This window comes from Simochromis diagramma, unplaced genomic scaffold, assembly GCF_900408965.1.
Source record: "Simochromis diagramma unplaced genomic scaffold, fSimDia1.1 OVJJ01000685.1, whole genome shotgun sequence".
In the NCBI taxonomy this organism is placed as follows: domain Eukaryota; kingdom Metazoa; phylum Chordata; class Actinopteri; order Cichliformes; family Cichlidae; genus Simochromis; species Simochromis diagramma.
In genome coordinates this window covers 16,672,501-16,695,784 of record NW_024387477.1, presented here as the reverse complement: position 1 = coordinate 16,695,784, position 23,284 = coordinate 16,672,501, and the positions used below count along the sequence as shown (strand labels likewise).

Below are 23,284 nucleotides of genomic sequence, written 5' to 3'. Positions count from 1 at the left end.
TCCCAAGAAAACAAACCTGATTGAAGCAGGCCCACCTGATTTGCGTTCAGGAAAACTAGATAATCAAAATGCAAAACAGCCTTTGATAGAAAAATTAGCCAAGTTCTAACATCAAATCCCCTACAAACAACATCAGCATATTCGCCTCCTGAACTTTTATTTGTATTCGGTGTTTGGGTTTTTAATGTAATCACAGTGCATTCGGGGCTCCATCAATGAGCTATTCTGATTTGCGTCAGGCTGAATCACACTAACTGCTTAGAGGTCTGCAGACATCATGAATGAGAAAAGGACCCACACACTGAACACATTAGGGGTCCTACCATCGCCTTAGACAGAGGTACAATGGGTAAGGGAGGCGAGATAAAGGAAGGGGATAACAGGGGTGAATGAATTGCTGACGTTGATCAGGCAGAGAAGAAGGGCAGAGTGGGAGAAAAGAAAAGAGGAGGCCCAAGACACTGGCCACACAGGGCATGAGGGAATGGGGGGCTTTGAGAGGCCTACACTCGGTCATAGCCCATTAGCCCGGTTGGGTGAAAATGCTACAGCTCATTACATGCTCTGCCTCTGTTGTGTGGATGAACAATGCACAATTACGCTACCCTGCTGCTTCTCCAGCCATACTGCTGCATGCCTCTGAGGCGGCTGATATTGCTGCTATAGCGGCTCGCTTGCCAACAGCCCCCGTGCTCATCAAACATCCCATACATGGACTCCCTAACGCAAATTCAGGTTTATGTGTAGAAACAAAAGTGCTGTTTGAATGTGCTAAAATAAAAAGGGGAGAAGCAGGAAGGTCTACTCACCATCGGTGTGCACAAAACAATGGCACAATGCAGCATTTGTGTGAGTAATATAATGACTAATGTCTAATCCACCTTCCTTAAATTGTATTAAATGCCAGACAAGCGACAAATGGATAATTCTTTTCTTTTCTGCCGAATTAAGTTTCACAAAGTGTAAGACTTATCGCGAATCCAGGTGCAGTCTGAAAATATAGATCCAAGTGTAAGAAAACTAGAGTCCCTGAAACTGCTGTGACAATATCTGCAATGCAGTGAATAAGTGAGCCCAGGATTCATCTACCCACCAGCAAATTGGTTCACTTCAAGTCTTGCTCCTTTCCACTCTACAATTATGCATGCAGAAGTTGACATTTAATCTGATGGGGGAAATGCTACATAAGATCCTCCTGCTCCCTCTTTGTTTTAGGCAAAAAACAGGACACTTGGAAAGGTCATTCTTCCCTGGTGTCAGAGCTGGCTGCTTGGAAAAGTTTCTGTTCACAGCGACTATTGTTATGTTTCACCGAATCCCTCCCCCATTTCCCTGTCATTCAAAAGGCACAACATCAGCACTCAAGAGAAAGCCCTGGGAACTCTTTTAACAATGTGGTAACAAGTCGGACAACCCACAGTTCAACTAAAACAGGACAAGGGGAAAATTAGAAGCCCGATATCTATGAATTTTAATTAATACCTTTTCTCTGTGCATTTGGATAAAATTAGTTTTTGGCACACGTAACGGTCATTACAGGAGAACTGTAATTACTTTTTTCTCACTTCGTTTACTTTCCCAAAAACATTGTGCTTTTGTTGTTCAATAACACATCTGGAAAGAAAACAATTATTTTTCCAAATATGGATGGCAAGTCCTTTTGCTATTCTTATCTGCAAGAGGGAACAAATATATTGAAGCAGTGTCTATGTTTTCTTCCAGTGCATGCCAGTAGACATTGTAAATACGCTTCTGTTTTAATATTCTTAAGCCACAGGGATGGCAATCGGCACATTCCTCTTGACACACACTGAATGCAACAAAGAAAATAATATTGTGAGCAAATAGATTTCACTTCTGGCCATAACAAGTCTTAGGGTTTGTATTTTTTTAAATATGTAAGCTGACCTTTCCTATCCTATATTAATGTAAATACAGACATTTCCACCAAAGGCAGCAAAATCTGAATTAACGAGAGATAGTTTTTTTTTTTTAATAATATTTTTTTATTATTCTTGTGCTCCTGAAGCTGTGTGAAAAGTTACCTCAGACTTGTATTACTTGATTTCCATGTTTATTTCTGAAAAACCTCACCCCCGCTTTGTTTCACACTCGAGAACAGCCAGACTTGGCACATAAACTTTGCTAAAAAAAATTTTTTTTTTTAAAGTGTGACCTGCTGGAATGACCACTTTAAATGTCTCAGTAAATCACTGGTGATGGTACATTTGCACACCTCTGTTGTCCTCCTCGTGTTGCAGGATTTCCACTTGAGAAAACAAAATGTGGCATATTTGTGTCAGAGAGCATAATTTAAAAAATACAAAAAAACAACAACAACACCAGAGGAAACTCATTTAAATGGGTAATTACGTCCACGAAGCATCGCTTGCAGGACTTAACAAGGTGCGTAATGAGGGTCCCCTTCCCCAGCGATAAACGTCATCGCCGTGTCCATTTTCTGAAGTATCAGATCCTTTCTGATGTCAAACATGTCTCTGCTTTACTAGGCCTCACTGACCTCTGTTCTTCTCTGAAAGGCAGCGCTTATCCTCTATCATTCCTAAAATCACACTGACTAAGAAGGTGCACCACTGTAGTTTGTCTTTTTCCTTTTTTCCTTTTTGTCTTTCAGATTGCATCTTGAAACAACCCCCATTCTGCTCCTCCTTGATTCAGAGGAAAGAAAATGGGCAGCTGCAAGGGTAGAAAATGCTTCATCGCTGTTTCATTTATCATTTTAACATGTTTTCTTTCTACTTTGTGCCCACAATGAAATCTGGGAGGGAAAATCTTCAGAGTCAGAAAGACTGACAGAGGACAAGCAATAAATTGGAGACAACTGCTCCTCATATTCGAGGTGGCGACTGAGAAGCAGAGCACATCAGTGCTGATTAAAGCACCCAGCAGGGATAGTGTCGCACACTCGGAGAGCAAAGTACTGGGAGCAGTTCTGAATTTTGAATTTGTTGTTGTCTATCATTGGGGTTTTTTTTCTCTGAAGAAAATGCACAACTGACATTAAAAAAAATGTGAGAAATGTTTCTGTCGAGATGTCAATAAATAGATTTCCCTGTATTTCCAAACAGGCTCAAATAAAAACACGTTTATAACATTTTTCCAGGAGATATTAGTGTCTCTTGTTAAGAATTAAAAAAAGGGGTCGACTGTGATGGAGACATAGTTTGTGATTATGTTTTCCTCTTAGAACTCTCTAGTCCAAGTCCAATCTTTGCAATTAAGAGTGTTGAAACACGCCTGTGATAATTTCAAGGGAACATTTTTTATACATATATGTACATCATTTGTAATTAATGGTGAAAAAAACAACAACAATTATTCTTAAGTCAGTTCTCACGTTTTCATGACCACTACTGCTTAAAAAAATTAAGTAACTTTAAATCAACAAAATAATGTTTGGAGCAAAATATGATTATAGCTTCAGGTTAAATTCTCAAATCCAATCTATATGTAAATTTAGTGGTAATGTGGCACGGGGAAATCAAAGCCAGAACTGATGTTCAGACTGATGAACACAACAGAATATCCTCTATGCAAGTTCAGGAACACAATAATCTGCTCCTTTCCATGAAGCAGTCTAAATAGTTAATGAGTGGGATATGACTTACATACTCTCATAGAATCTAAACTCTTTTTCTTTTATATTATATTTATATTTACATTATTATACTTTTTGTAGAGAAAGGCAGAGGGGAGCCTGAATGATCCTTGAGGACTATCCATAATCACACTAGATTAAAGCTGATAACAGCCAATCAGCCACGGTGGAGGTTAAATAATAAATGTCTGGTTCTGCTATTGAGCCAGTGGGGCGTTAATTGTCCGGCAACACATCCGCAAATTGAACATGACAGTTGAACCGTCATATTTATGAGTCAATTGGTTACAATGAAAGAATTAAATCCATCAATCATGTTCCGCTAACACGGAACAGTGGGCCTCAGCGAATGTTTCTGATTTAATGCAGAAGAGATTATTTAGATATAACTCAATTTCAGCTGTGGAAAGAAATCTGCTGTCCTCAGATTAGAAGCCTTTACATGCTGCATAACAAAAGCAATGCACTGACAACTGACAGGTTCAAGCGTGACTGCGAACACACAAAATGTCTCTCTCTCCCTCTTGCATACACAAATCTATACATCCATACACACAAGCACGCACGGGCTTTAGTCAGTACCTGCAGTTGTACGTCCGGATCTCCTTGTTATCCCTCTTGCACTTGACCGCCACAAAAATCATGGTGATAAACAGGATAGCTGCGATAGAGCCCAAGGCGATGATGAAGATGAGAGACAAGTTGACAGGTCCTATAGACTCCTGCGCACTGAGGTCTGGAGAGAGGTACACCACTATATAGGCCGAAGAGGACAGGGAGGGCTTGCCGTGATCCCTCGCCACAACTGTGATTTCGTAGGTGGATTTGGCGTTTTCCCCAAACATTTTGGTGGAGCGTATCTCTCCGTTCACCTGGTCGATTTCAAAGAAAGTCCTGTCTCCCTCTGAGATAGTGTAGGTCAGCCGCCCGTTCTCCCCCTCATCATAGTCGTCAGCTTTAATTTGGGTCACCATGTAACCCTTCGCAGCGTTTCTTGGGATAGAAACTTCCGCTGTGCCATTAACCAGCGGAGGGTTTGTCATAACAGGTGTGTTGTCGTTGACATCCAACACGACGATGCGCACTGTTGCGTTACTTGATAAAGACGGATTGCCGTTGTCTCTGGCCAGCACTTTGAAATCAAAAGTCCTAGTGTATTCATGATCAAACGACCTCATTGAATAAATGCGGCCTGATGGGTTTATGCTGACATATGTGTTTACATCCATGTGCTTAATCTCACCAGGGACTATTGAGTATGAAACGGTGCCATTCATCCCCAGATCAGGGTCTTCAGCTGATACTGTTAGCAGGCATGAGCCAGGGAGGTTGTTTTCCATCACCATCTCTTGATAGTGTGGCTTAAGAAAGTGGGGAGGGTTGTCGTTTTCATCTGTGACTTTTACTACCAACGACTTTGTGGCGCGTAAAGGGGGGGTGCCACTGTCCTCTGCTTGGATGGTCAGGTTGTATGTGTCCTTTTGCTCTCTGTCCAGCCTGCCATCAACAAGTATAGTGGAAAAGCTCTCGTATTCTTGTAGTCTGAACGGAACATTACCCTGCAGCCTGCACTGCACTTTGCCGTTTGCCCCAGAATCCTTATCTGACACCCTCACCAGCGCAATGACATATCCACGCTGCGCGTTTTCACTAACTTCCACCATCTCTGTGTTCAGTGAGAGTAAACTGATGACAGGTGGGTTATCGTTAGTATCCATCACATTCACGGTGACTTTGCAGTGAGCTGGGATAGAGTTTGGACCTAGATCTTTGGCTTGGACGTCGATTTCATATATTTGCGTCGTTTCATAATCCAAATCACCAATGACAGTGATAACCCCGGTTCTGGGGTCAATTTTGAAAGCATCCCTCGTTTTCTCGGTGACGTAACTGTTGAACGAGTACAAGACCTCTCCATTAGTGCCTTCGTCGGGATCCGTTGCATTCAAGTCTATGACTAATGAATTACGGGGGGAATTCTCCATCACATTAACTGTATACACTGGCTCGTCAAAAACGGGGTTGTTATCATTAGAATCAATTACTTTAATATTTAACTGGACCGCACCTATCTTTGGTGGGTCTCCTCCATCTTCTGCGCTGATTTCATATGTATAGTGGGACTGAGTTTCCCTGTCTAACGATTTTTGCACAACAAGCTCAGCAATTTTCGACCCATCCCCTCTGGTCTTTATTTCTAGTCCGAAAAGCTCATTTGGAGTGATAGAATATGATTGCACTCCAAAGATCCCCGAGTCCGGATCGCTTGCCCCCTCTAGGGGAAACCTGGTACCAGGGGAAGCATTCTCAGAAATTTCTATGTCAATGTGGCTCGTAGGGAATCTGGGTGCGTTATCGTTCAAATCCTCAATTTCAACTTTGATGACACAGATCTCCATAGAGTTTGACATCACTTCTAGGGATATAATGCACTTTGGGTTTTGTCGACAAAATACGTCCCGATCTATTTTCTGTTGGGCTGTAAGAATTCCTGCTGGACTCAGTTCAACATATCCAGGATGTGAATTGGATATGACCCTCAAGTACGGGGGCTGCGGTGCAATCTGAAATCCTTGCTTTAGTGCGTCGTTTGTCACGTTTCCTATCACTGACCCGGCCCTCATTTCCTCGTTTATTCCATACTTTAAATTGATAACAGCTTCAGTCCCGACCCAAAAAAGGAGGAACACAGCAGTTAATTGTATTAATTCCATCTCCTTCGTTTGCATTGTACCTGTTGACTTTTCCTGTGCCTAACAAAGACCTTGATAATTACGCACAGAGGTACACGTCAGAGACAACTGGAAAAATTATGCAAATTAACCATCTCATTAAAATGTCCAAAAAGTATCTGAGTGATGAAAATCTCGTATGTATGAAAATTATATCTAGGTGTGAAAGCTAAAATTCTAACAAGTGCCTTAGCCTATTTCTCTCTCCACAGGCAGGGAACATCCTCTGGTCTACTGCAGCGGACGAAACACTGGGGACGACAGATCTGTGAAAACATGCTGAATCTTCTCACAGTACTGATTTAGTCGAATAAATCCGTGCTGCTCTTATCAAGCGGCAAAGTGGTCTTACACAGAACTCGTGCGATGAATCGTCCATTTTCAAGTGGGCTGGAACTAGAAATAAATGTTCGGACTGCATAGACACAAAATTCCTTTGAGTAAGTCCACAATTTAAAAAAAATCTTCTTTGTTGATAAAGTAAAGGAGCTTAAAAGTCCGTGTTAGATTTTCAGCCTTTATCCCAGTCAATATTTAAGTCGCATTTTGAATAAACATCTTGTTTTGTGCAATTTAATACAGGCAGTGATCAAATTTCCTTATCGATAGACAGCTATAGGCTTTTAAACTGCACAACTGATGAAAAAAATAAAATAAAATAAAGAATCAGCAGTCGCAAAATTATTCAACAGCCTAAGTCCGGATAGCTTTGCTTAAAAAAAGAGGGTGCAATTGCAGGAATGTCTCATCACATCACTCAAGTCCCGATTACCTTTTTATTTCCAGCAGATTTAGTCTTTCGTCCCCTCCGTAAGTCTTCAAGCTTTTACTTACTAATTGATTTCCTTCTGTGTCAGTTGGAAAAGGCTTCACATATCCCGATTATTAGTCCATGCAACACAGAAAAAAAGAAAAAAAAAATCCGATGAAAATGTAGCCAAAAGCCTGTGGGAGGAAACCTTGTCAGAGCACTACTGTATGTTCAAAACGCATTTCATGTTTAGCTGCAGCAAACTGAAGCACAGTCGCCTATATCCAGCCTGGTTGAGGCAGAAAAAAAGAAATCACTACTCGTTGCCAGAAGGCTGTCTAGTTGACTCCAACAAGCGCTCCTCTCGCTTCACTGGTGCACACTGCCGAACTCTCAGCTCCGAGGCGAGCGCTCGGTCTGAGGACCCGCAATCCCCTCAGCCAATCAGGGGTTACACAGGAGGGCTGGAGCTGCTGGTGGGTGGGGCAAAGTACAGCAATGAAACGCGGCCAACTACCTGTTCTCCTGCAGATGGACGACTCGACGGGCAATTACGTCGTACACGCCGAAACACGAAGCTGAGTATTAGATGATCGTTAGAATGCGGTTCCAAATGTAGGGTCTGGGGACCCATGGGGGTCTTTGAAAAGACTCCCACGAACGCCACAGACAAGAGTAACAGACTAATTTCTTCCAGCAGAAGCGGAGAAGCGAACCCACGGATAAGTTTTCACAGATTTGCCCCTGCCTTCCTTTCTACTGTTGTGCTCCATTAAATGTAACAAGTCATATTTTACTATACAGATCTTCAACAGGAGAATCCTCGCTCTTCTTTTTGACTTTTGTTAGAGACAAGAGGTGAGACGTCAAGGTGTGGTCACCTCCGTGCCAGAGCAGACATCGAAACTACTCGACAGTGTTTACTGTTGGCTTATGCTGCATATTTTAGAGTCAGCCACGGCCTGCTGATCTATAGCCCACAACCGTTGCAAGTGCACGCATCGTGTTGCATCATTTAGACCCTAGACGTGGCTGTCATGCATTTAATGTTCTGAACTTCAGCAACACCGGGCACCACGGTGAGGCAATTTCCAATAATGAACAAATATTATAGGCCTAGATGATGGCTTCCACGTAACAACAAGCTGGGGGGAAATCTTGCCACGAGCCAAATCAATAGTAACTCAGATTTATATAAAATAAAAATAAATTCTCAAGCTTTTACCCCACGAACGGTCACAGCCAGTTGTGTTTCATACCTCCTTGATGCTAGCGTTGTTGTATTTTTTTTAATCGCTATTAGTTCATTATTTTGTTAAATACTTTGTAATGAACACGAGAACCATAGAAAGCCTACAACAGAGTGTTTTTAATTATAGAGATAATGATTTTTATTACGCCATTTAATGGCTGTAAATATTAAACCTTTTGTTAATAAGGTCAGTAATGAGTTGGGTTCACCGTGACCTTCATCCTACCTACAGCTAATGGTCATAATGGAACAACACATTCAAGGCGCCCGTTGTGCTATCTCCACAATGGGTAATTGACATTATGGCTCCATCTAATGTGACCAGTTTACCACCATTAAATCTCAGCCAACACAAGCAGGAAACTATGGCAAGAAAAAAAGGATTGAATATGAAGTTTAGTCGTTCTGCACATATTGCAGACTGTCATCTCACTCTTTTCATTCAGATGGAAGCGACACTCGCTTACAGCCGGCCCTTTGCACGCAGACACGCACGCACACCTCCTCCCATGCAGCCAGGCTGCTTGCCTGACTCTAACCGGCGCTCAGCCGCCATCACATCCTGTCTAGGGCTGGCAGATTTCAAAGTCACAAGGGTGACACCTAGCGTCCGCAGCCTCCGCTCGATTCTGTTATTCCAGCTTGTCCATTTTACCCCCAGACTGTTTCACCCCCACGAAAAACAAATAGCGTGCCACAAGAATAACAATGAAGCACATCGGCAAATCAATTCCCTGTCTTTATTGGAACAGAAGTCTAGAGTTTGACCACAATTAATATTCTGACCAGGAGGAGAATTAGTTCTGAGCCATATCCAATCATTGTTATCAATATAGGGTTGTTGAACTGTATGTGGAAAGGAGAATGCGGTCGTTGTTTTGCAATGTAAAGATGTAATTTACCAAATTCATTTATGTTTCTATTCACAACAAAAGCTTCAGCTGTGTCCGTTTAATAAAAACTCAAGCTACAGCAGCTTCACTGAGCCTGATTTTGTGTGATATCTTGACCAAAAACCCTTCAGAATACATGGATATGAAAGAGTACATTACTGTATCTCCCACACCAGAACAGAACAAATTCTTGTCCTTAGAAGTTTAGAATTACTATCAGCTCCATACTCTTTAAATGTTGAGATTAAGAAAAAAAAAAGTTACACTATCTCCTTAAAGAACCACTTGATGTTTAAGCGATTCAGATGCCCTAATGTCTTAATGGACGTTTGAACTTCTCTTGCACAAAGAAATCACATTTTGACAAAAAAATCAAGTGTGACCAACTTGTTTGCTTTGCTGCAACACCTTTAAGACGTGTTGCAATTGTACAAAGACGGTGCCAGTAGAATCTTTAAGCTCATACATTGTTAATGTTGAGTTAAACAACCTTAGGCAATGGCAAGGGACTCCTTTTCTCCTCCGGGCTTTCTGATCACTGAATGTGCAAAACAGTGGAGAGGACGCTTTGTATTTCTGTCAGTCTGAGGTTATGATGCAGAGGCTTGTATTGTTTGCTTGATTGTAAGTAAAAAAGAGAGAAAAGTTCTTCACAAAAACTGTCAATTAAAGTAATGAGCAACTTAAAACTGCTGCTTTGATTGTTCTCATATATGGTGGAAAGTGGGTGAGCAACAGTTTGCAATAAGTGAAGATGGACTTATTGTTTCTTGTGTGTTTTTTAGGTGTTAAGAGATTGACTTACTAATTGCAAAAGGGCTTGAGTTCTGCCATCAACCCAGTACAGTAAGGTTAAAGAGAAAACCTTAAGTATGAAAATTTTCTGATTGAAGAGCTGCAGTATGTGGCGAGGGCTAAGAGGTTAAAAATGTTGGAGATGTTTCTCACCCTTCAGTTGAGTGCTGTGTGAATAAACGCAACAGCACTGCCTGGAGCAGCAGGGTAGATCATAAACTACAGCAGTAATTTAGCCACAATGTATTTCTTTCTCTCAGAAAGCGATGGCATGTTTCATTTATGAGCTACAATCTACCTCAATATACTTCCTGCTGTTGACGTACCTTTGTGTCTTTTATTGATTTTACAGCTACATTAAAATCCTTAAATTTTCTGTTGTGGGTGAGTGATGATGCATTGTCTGCTTTAACATTAGTGTTTGGTTTTTCTTTAACCACAACAATTACTTGTTCTGTAAAAAAAAAAAAAAAAAGAGGAGAACTTATTGCGAGAAAGTAAAGTAATGTGTTTACTTGTCCACCGATTCATTAAACTGTCAGTCAGGCTCAGGACCACACATAATATTCCAGCCTCAGTTCTCTTTTACACCACGTTACAGTCTTTTTAACTCTGAAACAACATATGATACATTTACCATAAAAAATATATATTATACATCAAAATAGGAAAGTGATAATCAGTACATTTCAACACCTAACAGAAAAGATAGAAAACTATGCCCTTATTTGAGTCGTGACACATCTGTGTCACAGTTTAAACTCACGCAGCATTTATTCTTGATAGAAACTATTCACCACGAGCTGCACTGAGTGTTTCATTTTATACTGGCTATTAATAGGTTTGTGATTCGGAAGAAAATTCAGTCTTTTTAACCAAAATATCATTTTCTTTTTTTTAAAATGTAACATACATTTATTTCCTCACATGTATGTAGCGCCGTGTTGTGTGTGAATTAAAGCTGGGTGGAGATTAATTCTTTAACCTGAAGTCTGAAGGCAGAGCAGTCTTAAATCCAAGGGAATTTCACAACCTCACATCACTTTTGAGTTTATTTGAAGCATTTGTGGTGGGAAGCTTGAACCAGTCCACACAGAGAATGACTGATTTTATTTCATAACCTTTTTTTCTCCTCTGCTGCCAAGGAATGGCACAGATCTATAGTCTGTCCCTGCTGCTTGCTGGGAAAGGAATATCTAAGCTTCTCTGACAGATGCTGGCATTATCACCTCGATGTCCTGCCCAGCATTGGATCTTGGCCCACGCACAGCAATGGACTTACAGGAGCGACCATAGGACAGCAGAGACAGTGGTACATCGATTCAGACTGGGCAAGATGGCCGTGCTTATTTTGGCTGGAGCTGAGGATGATGTTATTATTATGGTCCTCACCCATACGGCTTCTCAAAAAAATTGATTCCTCCTGAGCACCCCTTGCCAGAGGCATAAAAAGGAAGGGGAACTGACAAGCTTAATCTATGGACCTCTCGTCAATGACGATACGCCCTCCACTCCATTCCACACTGTGCCTGTCCATGATACATCAATTAGTATCAACTCTCACCATCCATCTGAGTGTTCACACAGTCCCTTGGGCACACCAACATGGCTGCGTGCACAATGCAACGGCAAAATTGACGTGTTTTCTGCTTTTCAGCAACTTTGTTTTGTCTGAAATGCTGGTGGCTGATGTGAGACTTTTAATTGAATCGCATTTTGAATCCGGAGTTTACCAAAGCATTGGTATGGGACCCAAAAGTGGCAGATTACAGTGGCTGCAGCTTTGTTTTATGTCATTCATCCTGTTACCACTCGATACCATTTCCCTCCCTCCCAGTCACTTCTCTGCAAATCAGTGAGTGGATATAAAATGCAAGTATTTCTATGGCATCATACTTTCCTCTCTTATTTGCTGGAGTGTTGGCATATAGCTGAAAAAAACCTTGGATTTGTGACTTTCGCTGACAAACATTTCAGGCACAAACATTATCTCATTCTTTAAGAGCTGGTGTTCACAGATCTGATCTTATGCCTTCCTGTGAATGTCCAAGGCTTCCTTGAATAGCCTCCATCAGGTTTAATGGAAATACAGCTGTTTCCTTGCTTTGCTCAATACAAGCAGAAAATGGATTCAGATGGCCGTGCATTAGAATGGATACGGTCCTTGTTATATACAGATGCAAATGAATGAAAGGATTGTTGAATGTGGTTGTTTGAAGTTGTAGGGTTGGTTGGTGGGGCTCCGGATCATCAAAAGCGGCATCATTTTAATATGCAGTTTGTTGATGTTTAAACAATTAATAATTTGTAACCCAATGACCCATTTGCTTCTGAATGAAACATATTTAAGAGAAGCTTATTCTATTTATGCATAATTGGTTTAGCTATTTATGCTGTTAGATGGCAATTAACAGACTTTGTGTAGAATCCTCTCATGTTTGGAGCCAAATGTGCTCTCGTGGTTTCTATTTGAACGTCTGTATGATAAATAACAGTTTAAATGCTTTTTTGTTCAAGTGGAATTACAGTTTTAGAACATCAGCAGTTCGTTGTATTAAATTATGTTTCAGTCTGTTCTTATTGTAAAATTACTGTATAGTCCGATGAAGTGAAATATAAACAATTTGTTGTCTTTCTAGTTTACTTGATCATTTTTTCCTCTTTTAAAATTTTGAATGTAGCCCAACAGGTTGGATAATAAAGGAATATGCTTGTGTAAACTTTAGAACAGTTAATGAGATGAAGGATAAAATCTGAAAAATATAAAGTACAGGGCATATAGTTATTTTTTTTTTCCATCTATTGATTTTCTCATTTCTGCCTGATGGAAATCCATTTAGAAAAAAGCAGGATATACTTTACCGACCATTTTTAGCCTTACATCAGTCATATCTGCCATTACAGTAGCATTCCTCCAAAATCAACAAAATGCTTCTTTTTAACATTTTTCTTTTTCCCTTGACAAGCATTGACCTCTACCTATTCTTTAAAACATTTCTGTATTGGGAAATCAAGTATTTTAGAGCTATGAATGCTTTAGGCAACCTGAGCCGGTAAAGAAATACTCTTTCGTCAGTGTGCTTTGGACCAAATCTGCCTTATTGATTAAAAATTCTAGAGCTTCATGTTTTTGAATCCTTGATCATTTGAATCATGATATTTAGCATCTCTTTCCTGTTTCCATAGCATGAAGCACAATAGGTGCAATCATGGGCACAATACCAAAAGATTTCCTTTTGATCTGATTACCACAGCGTGCAAAATCAGTTGTCTTTGTTAGGTCTAGGCCTTTTCAAGGAGCAAAATACACACACATCTATATATATGTGTATATATATATATATATATATATACACATATATGTATATATATATTATATATATAGACATAAGAATTGTGTATATAATATAATATATAGTATAATATATTTACTATAGCACATAGATGGTAGTATATATATATATATATATATATTATATAGATATATATATATATATACTATCTGATATTCTTATACACATATATTATAATATGTATATAATATGTATAACAATCATAAACAAATAGATAGATATATACACATATATGTATCTATATATATCCACATATATGTATATATACTCTATTTGTCTATATCTATAGATATATCACATATAGGTATATATAGCATATATAGTGTATACATATATATAATATATATATATCATTGTGTATATAGATATATATATATATATATACACAGCATATAGATATAATATAATAAGTCTACTAGTATATGTGTGTATATATATATATATAGATATATAATATAGATCTATATATAGATATATATATATATATATATCATATATATATATTTGTATTATATCAATTTAATATATATATATCTATACCACTATAGTGTATCTATGTATTGTATATTATTGTAACAAAGATATGTGTATTATATGTCTATGTATCTATCTTATATCTTATATATCTAATAATATATCATATATCTTAATATAACTAATAAAAACAAAGACACACAAACCTAAGGCTTTGAATGGACAATAGACAGGATCTGTGAACACGTGTTCACGTGGTGTATGGTCAATTAGCTTTGTGCTACTGTGTTTATTCAGTGTCAGCTCTGATTAATAGGCACAACATGGTGGATAGAACACCTGAAAATAGTGTGTGGTGCCTGGGTGGGACGTTGTCGCCATCTGATACCATCTCAACAACATGGCACTTATCTCGTCGCCCCCCCTCTTGGGGGTGTTTACAGCTGTTTTCTCGTCAAGACAAATTAGTTTGGCTGCGTACCTTTTTTCACCCCCTCAGAGTGAAGCAGTGAACGGAGACGTCATGGTCACTAGGGTCTGGCTGTGATTCTGAATTGATGCATGTGTGGCCGTGATTAGCTGCGTTTAATAGGTGGTGACATATGCCAGTGTTAAGTAAATGTGTTGATTGATCTTTGCATTCACTGCCTGGGGAGCCAAGAAGGGAAAAACATATTGTTGGGCTTTAAATTCCTCTCTAATCTGTCCATCTAATCTAATATCCAAAAATGTTTTGAGCTGCTGTGCCTGACTTAGCCGTGGTAATGCGTTAAATCCCGACTAGCCTTACTGGACTGCGTGCTCTAAAATGCGACAATAAGGTTATATTCACAGATGAACACTTCCCTCCACAGCATGGCCACACTAACAAATAATCCTCTCTGCCTACCATTGCCTTGCTCTATCTTCAAAAGCCAACTAAAACAGCTTAAGACAGAAACTTCTCACTTAAACAATTGCTGACTTCCTTTTGACAAAAAAGTATTCATTTATTTTTTTCATCAAATTACATTTCCTTTTTTAGTGACCATGACAGTGCTGTTAGCAAACCCCAGTGGGTAAGCACAGTCACCCCTGCAGGCACCCATATGCTGTCTGTGTGATAGATGCAGTAGCACGCAGGAGGGTCATGTTTATTGCTTCTCGTAATGTGCCACCAGAGGACTTTGCCCTATCATTGTGCCAGTTTAACATGTTACACTTCAGCACCCTAATACTGGGTTTGAGGAACATTTGATGGCACAGGGTACAGAAGGCTAGCCGCAAATTAGTAGGTTTGTTATTTCAACATTAGCTTGTCAACACCTCATCTTAATTTCACAGCTGAACCATATAAATGGAGACCTTGAACGCTTTGGCTGCTTGTGTCGAGGGGAGATAGGAGGTGAGAGTGCGTGTGGGTGTAACCGCACAGGCGCATTTGTGTCTATGCCACTATGTATGGATGTGAGTGTGTGTGCGTGTCAGCATGTGTGAGGGCATGTGTGTGCGGTCAGAATGAGAGTAACTGTGTGCGTGCAATCTTCTGACACGTGCCTCTTGCGGTACGCGGTTATTTGACTCGAGATTTTTAACTGCTGAACGAATTCGACACGCCTCAAAGGATTGATTTTAAAAGACCGTCGAGATTTAAAGGAAAGATATCGAGTGGTGCAAAACTCAAAACAGCATCGTTCGTCTGTGCCACGGAGCAGATTCACGAGTCCACAAATGTAATCATAATATTTGTGTTTTCAAGGGGGAAGAGCATCTTGTACATGCAATAAAGAAGCGACATGATTGCTATCTGTATCGCGGTTAATACGATTTGGGCAATAAAATCTCTTCCTCATCCTAATGCAGTATTTTAGACAGAAAAATAACATGTTTCAGGCTGCAGCAGTACAGGTTGAAGAAAATCATTGACATCCTATAAATAGATATCACCCCCCTTTTCCCTCCCACTCTGTCTCGACTCGATTTTTCAGGCCTTGCCATTTTTCTGCAGCATAACTCCCTCTGTACAATCTTTGCAAGTCACATGTGGTTAAGGATACATGCAGTGACATGTGTACATCAGATGCTGTCACTTGTGTGTTTTGACTCTTAAACTCTTTTGGCTGGATACTCTGATCCTGACGATAGGGCGGCAACCCGGCGGGGCTGGACGCTTCTGACTGGCTGCCTGGGGTTGTTATGTCATTTCATTGTAGCTTTGCGACATCGAGAATGACACGCAGTGATGGGGTGTTGCGGGTTAGGGTCAAGGCTATAAAAACCTAACCAAGCGTAAAACTAGCACTAGTTGTACATGAACTGAAAACCATCTTGCTGAGTAACGCTGCTCTGTCAGCTACAGCTTGACCAGTTTGGCGAATTAATTACAATCAGACATAAGAGGCCACTAAGCACATCACATCACACTTTTAATTTTCTTTGACAGATGCTGCTTTATTTCACTTTATAAACACTGACACTTGAAAAGCACAAGATTTCTGAAGTCTCTACCTTACAAATAACCTCTCTAAATAATTAACAGGTTCAACTGCCACTCAATCAGTGAGCTTCTGAGGCTTTTGTAGATGAAACGATTCTTTTTCAAACGGTCTGAAAATAGGAGACGTTAAAGAATGTAACATACCCCACCCAAGTCTTCCAACGCATCAAAAAATAAATAAATAAATGAAATAAAATGCAAGATCAAGGTGTTATGTATCCCTCCCCTTATTGCACGACATCTGTATAACTGTCATTTTCTCTTTCCTAACACGATTAGTCTTTGACAAACTATTCAGAGTTGCAGAGGTATATCTGTGACCAGAACTAGACACCAGTAAATCTGTGACACCAGAACTGTCCTGTGAGATCAAACACTAAACATGACACTAAAATAAAAACATTTTAGCAACATTTCCACGCGCCGGCAGTACACGACACTAAAAGTGTACTTTAAATGCAAAATTCACAGCATTGTTTGATTATTGAAAATATGAAATATGCTTCTCACTCCTCCTTCTCTGAGATTTCTGAGTCAGTCATAATGATGTAAATGATAATGTCACAGCCCATATTTCAAATAAATGTGACACTCCATAAGAAATATTGTGTGTGCCTGTGTATTCACGAGTACATGTGTGGGGGGAGATTGGCAGTTTCAACAGATGTGTAGTATGCACTGACAGCATGACATCTATTTTGCATGCTCAATATGACACGTCTGAATGCTCCCATGCATATTGTCCCGATGTGAAGTGATAGCAAGGGATGTGCATCCTCGCTGGAACCACTCCCTGTTGTCTTTCCTACATCAATATCAAAATGTCTTCGTTACTAACGGGAAAAACAGCAAGACAGATACGCAGATCTTTTTCTTTTTTTTTTCTTATTTAGCATACTTTGATTGACTGCGAGTGCAAACACAAAAGGTACTTTTTTTTCTTGTTATATAACTAAAACTTGGACAGTGTATTTGAAGGGGTGTGGTGGGCATATGGATTGCTGGGTTGTTGGATGACTGCTTCTGTTATCAATCAATTTATCCTGTAAAACATACTTTTGACCGAATGCATTTTACACTGTGTAACACAATGTCAAATCACTTGTTTCTTCAATTTTACACATCACCTTGTTCTGATGAATCCTCCCTACAAAAATAAAAAGATCTCTTACCTGAATAAGGCTAATCGATGAAGTAAGAAAACTCATTTTCCTGCTATACTCATTATCTGGAATCACAGGTGTGAGGAGCCTTAGTACACATTACAAATTCAAAAACACATTCTAGCCAAAGGCTATTTCTTTACTGTATAATTGTCTCCCCCACCAAGTGATTCACTATAATTAAGCCATGGAAGACAGCTCTATTCTCCTGTGAGCATTCATATTAGTGCTACTACAGGCAGGTCTAACAAACATCTCACAGCTGATGCTTTTCAAAACAATGGACAGTAATGTTTAGGGATGTATATGGATGATACGAAAAGGCATTCTCCTCCTCAGAGACATGTGAATTCAAAATAACAGACACAGAGATAGAAATAGAGGAAGAGAGACAGCGAGAGGGAGCGAGAGAGAGAAAAAAATAATCTCATGCTATGTTATCCTGCAAAACCTGACAAACCACCCCCGAGACTGATCTGGCTTAGCATTCAGTGTGGTTAGGAGCTTGTTTGTGCTCCTATGATTGGAGCAGGCTGGCTAAGTTGGCTTCATAACAGTCCAGTCACAGTGGAGCCCCAGTGGAGTCATGCTGCCTGAGGATGGCGGGCCTGTCTCTATCTGACCACAGATATCAATAAAGGCAGCAGTGCAGTCCTCTGGGAGGCTGGACAGTCCAAAATTTCTTCCCTGAAGGAGGGTTATTAATTGTCTCGATGTTGTATGTGGTCTGCTTGCACAACATGCTTTTTTTGTTGAACATTTTGAATTCCAGGCATGTATCCCAGAATGCAATTAGTCCCCACCATTAGATCAAGCAACACATGTCTTCTTGCCTCGTGCCTGGTCTGGAATTATGGTGAGGGGGGGGGGAGGAGAAAAGAAAGAAATTAGTATGGAAATTAGCTGTCTTCAAAGCCTTTGGCGTTAAAGGTGGTGTAAGGTGCTACAGGAAGGTGGCAGTTCCCTTTGCAGATATCTGGGTAACAGAAAATGTAGGGATACAGAAGGATTGGCTTCCGTGGGAGACTCATCCCCCTGTGCAAAGTGCGATTACTGAGATGGCACATGAAAGGCAGTTCATGCTGTTTAGTATACTTTAATTGTGCATTCAGTACAGAGTGGTCTGGGGTAGCAGATTGTATTTTAGCATCACACACAGACTTTTGATCCATAGAGGGTTGGAGGTCCTGAACGTTTGTAATGTTTACCTAATGGAACCAAGCCCAGGCCTGAGAAATGAGTCTGGTTTGCATTCGCATCCTTCGCTCACTTTTTTTCTTGGTGTTATCGTTGGTGATAAACTAGCACAAATTCAAAATGCACTGCAGTAAACTGTGGGGTCTCCAGAGCATCAGAAGATTTATTTAATTTTTTTTTTAAATCCAATGGATTTAAACCATAAAATCAACACAGCAATTTATAAGTTTGAAAAAAAATCTGACAGCATCTCTGACATTTTAATTTGGTGCGTTAAATATGAGGTTGACACTTACAGAACACACACGGGAATAAATGGACATTGTTGATGAAAAAGTAAAACATTAAGCCATTAAGCTTGACAACCTTCTGGGGAGTGCAAAAAGGAGAGAAATGGCAATAAATAAATAAAAAATAAACGGAACCCCCAATAGTTTCAAGGGAACATTAAAACTTTATTTAGAAAAATAAAGAAAATTGGCAAAACAGTTTTTCGGCAATCAATTAATGAAGTCATTGTAGTTTTGACTTTTATGCATATTACTAAAACAGGGTTGGTGCCAGTTGATGCTGGAGATTGGAGATATTATTGTCTTTTTACTGTTACTATTGTATTACATTGTTGCTTTTTAATACCACTTTTATATTGTTAAGCACTTTGTGCAGCATCGGCTGTTTGAAATGTGCTATATAAATAAATTTGACCTTGACCTTGAGATCGGTGTGGTTTTGAGATGTGATATAGTCTGTACTGAGCATTTTACTACAGTGAGGTAATGTGTTAAAAGTGTAATAGTGGCCCATCATTTGAAGCATGGGATGTTATGATTCAGATATACGATAATTGTATGCTGTGCTTCAGCAGCATTTTATAGTTTTATGGAGTAATGCTTGGTTGTTGACTTGTTTTCACAACCTCTTAGTAGCTTATAATGGAGTTAATGTTTGGGGTCATATGCTTATTTACACAAATTGAACTGAAGTGGATACAAATTTTTACTCTTATGTAGACAGTCAGTTCATTTGAGCAATAAAAGGTTGATCCCGCATGTTGTTTTTTAACAGCATCCAGCGTCGCATTTGGATGCGCGCACATACACACTCAGACAAGCCCATGTAATAATGCACACCTTACAGTAAATACTGTAAACAAAGAGTCTATCAGCCTGAGACCTGAATTCAATTTTAACACTGCCCCCAGCTGAACTAGATCTCACACAGTTGAAATCAATCAGTTTCTTGCAAAAGTTAATGAAACATATGAGAACACAAGAGTCAAATCAATGAAAGTGTTTTCATGGAGGTGTCTTTCAGCGATTCTCATCTCACAGCAGCGTTACAGTATGCCCGTATGCTAAACTTACTGGCACAATTAACCATAGACTAAGTTAATTAGTGAGTTAGGTTCAGGTTCAGTGGCCAGCAGCTAAGCTCTGTGCAGTGAAGTATTTCAACTTGTCAGCAACACTAAAGGTGACGAGGTGCACTTTTCAAAACATTCCCGCACTACTCAAAAACAGCAAATCGCTTTATCAACCCAATAATTGAAAGAAATAAAAAACCCTCATATATTAGCATTTCTACTTAAATGATTTTTTTTATAGACTAAATCCACTGCTGCTTTTTCAATTACTGAAATTAGCTAAAACTTTAATACTTCTAACAATTCTAGAGTGGGTTTACAAAAGTGTCGGTATTTGTTTATTGTGTACTTACTTTCGGGCAAACAGGAGATATTGCAGCTGTCAGAAAAATTCTCATTCTTGCACTAACCACTGGGAGGCTGATGCCGGTATTTTTCTCCCTATCAAATGCTCGCTTTTATTGCCAGTATAATAAACGCATGCAGTACTACGAGAATAAAACTAGTACAGGTGAGTGATGTTCACAAATGGTGCTGCGTGTTTGTAATGTTTTCTTATTGTTTTCTGCTTTCTTGTTATTGCTTTAATATTTCATTTCCCCCTTTATTATTTCGCCATATTTGCTATTTATGGAACAGGGGTGGTAATTCCACTGTTTTCATTTTCTTGCCGTCACTTGTTCTTTTCTCATTATGTATATTTGCGCTGGTTGAACAAGAAACTATTGAATACAGACTTCTGCCAGTGCAGCAGTCAACCAACAAAACACTATCAGTTACCTATTCATAGTGATACAATGCTAAACAATTCACCTTTGACTCAAAGTGCACAGTCTGCCCGGAATACTCATGTGCTATGCCCGCAACGCAGTGCACTTTCATATCAGCATAGAGAAGGGACCAGTTAATCCAGAGGGTTATGATAGGAAAGTTCTTCTTTATCCACCTTAAGATGATCCTGCTTTTGCAGTCCTGCGTGGCCCCGATAACAGGGAAAAGCTGAGGAGAGAAAAAGTACGCGGGTATGCGTTGGATGTACATGCCGAGGTCTGCAAAGGGCCGTGATGGCTCGCCCACAAAAAGCATGGGCTTTTGTTACCTTTGTGTTCACCGAGGAACATAGCAGATGAGCACCAGGTTGTAGTTGTGACAGCAGTATAAACACAAACTGATGGGGGAAGTTTAACAGTTTGACTACAGGAGATGTTTGAAGAAGTTGTTTTAGCCGCTCTGTTGTCGGGCAAGACTTAATAAGGTGGGCAGCAGTAAGAAAAATGGCTGGTGTGTGACAGTTGCAGAGTGCATAATTTAAAAGTACCCTGCGGTATCGCACAGGATCTTAGCAATGAACTGGAGGCTAGGAAGCAGAAAGGTGCAATCAAATGATCGAAGATGTAAACAATACACTATTTTTAAAAGTTTGAAAAACAGCAAAAGCATAAAACATTTCTGTTAGATGTCAAGCACAAACAAACTGAATATTTACAGACAGTGTTTGGGAGTGACTGGTTACATGTTGAGCTGCAAAATAAATGTCACTGTAATCAGTGTCAAATATACGTCATTTAGTTGCCCCTTTTTTTGCTTCAGCCTATTAATGTTAAGAGGGATTACAAGGAGCTGTCTCTGTTCACTCTTAAGCACGAGGTCAAATTTTGAGTGATGTTTTTTTCCCTCTCTGAATTTGCACTGCCTCTTATTTGCTAATCAAATCATTTATCTAAGCAACCACAGTCGGCTACGCCAGTGAAAAGCCAGCCACACCAACATGTTGTTGGATAAAGATGCCTTTGAGTGCTAAAGATTCCACAATATTTTCCTTCTGAAATCACAAAAGCTCTAAAATTACTGTAAAATGTAAGTCTTCTAAGCGAAACACCTGAATAGCACTGCTACTATAATTAGAAAATAAACGAGCATCAAAGAGGGTGCGCTGCTGCTCTGCAACATACAAAATATTGTATTTCCAACATTTCACTTGCACAGTCAACGCTCAGGTCCCAGCGAGTTTTACCTCCACTGCTGCCATTCAGCGTTCACTCCCACAGTGCATTGATCCTCTTGGAACATAGCCAGAGTCCAAAGAGCAAGAAGAAAACTGTTGAGTAGCAATTCCAGAGATGTCCCTCCTTTCTTTAAGAACTGCTGACATCATCAGCATCTCGTGACTTATATAGCTCTCATAAATTCAAATACATAGTTGGTTAAAACACACGAATAAGACGAAACAACTCAGGTGGAATACAAATAGCGAGGCTTCACAACCAAATCATGAAGCAGCTCCTGGGGAAGCAGGACACTTGAGTGCGGACATCTCTCTTGCTATCTCCTCCCTCTCTCCCTCCATTTCTTTTCTCCTTTCTATCCCTGTCTCTGGCTATGGGGAAATTACCCATGAATGAAACAACTGTTGACACAAAGAGAATTATTTTTTTGCCCTTGCTCCACTGTACGGGCAGTGGATTATGAAATCCTGTGATCCAACCTCAGTCCTCAGGCCTCAGTAAACATTAGCTGACACATGGGGGAAAGGAATCCCCATAGCCTCGGGGCAGGACTGCCTCTTGCCAAAGTAAGCACCACCATCCGACTACATAGTAAAAGAAACAATGAAGGCAAGAGGTTCTTAAGAACAATTATCTTAACTATTTGGGTATTAATGGCCTTAATGTGCTGAATAGAAAAAACGTGAACATGTGGCAGAGGTAGAGACTCACCTTTTATGTGACCTTATATTAATGAATGTATGTAATCTAGGGGAACTGCTCATCCACAAGAAAAACAAACAAAATGTTTGGAAAGACATTAACATGACAAAAATACACAATCATAAACAACAACATGCATGTTTTGAAAACATCACAACTGGTTAATAGATATTAAAAATATTTACGTTTAATATGGAAACACAACTATGTCTTGAGCTGATCTGGTGATATTTCACTTTCAAAGAATTAGAATTTCTAATAATTTTTAAAGTGTTTCTGAAGGTCTTTCAAAGTGTTTGTTTGGACATCGGCTTCTTTTCCATTCATTTCGGTCCTGATTAATGTTTATTTTTCTTCGCTTGCGTTTTTCACGAGTCTTAAAAATGACCCATGAATCATTCAAGCATTGAAAAAAAACTCTTAGATCTTACACATAACAGAAAACTTAGCAAAGAACCAATATTACATTTTAGGCACATTGTTATTAGCGGCCTGTTGCATAATTCGC

At 39.6% G+C, this 23,284-nt stretch overlaps 1 protein-coding gene across 1 annotated transcript; it reads right to left on the bottom strand.

Moving 5' to 3' along the window:
* Positions 1–2,612: 2,612 nt before the first annotated feature.
* On the bottom strand, positions 2,613–7,591 carry pcdh19 (protocadherin 19). The gene has a single exon (XM_040015562.1). The coding sequence runs from the start codon at positions 6,346–6,348 to the stop codon at positions 4,195–4,197; it is 2,154 nt and encodes a 717-aa protein (XP_039871496.1). The 5' UTR covers positions 6,349–7,591; the 3' UTR covers positions 2,613–4,194.
* Between the last annotated feature and the right edge of the window lie 15,693 nt (positions 7,592–23,284).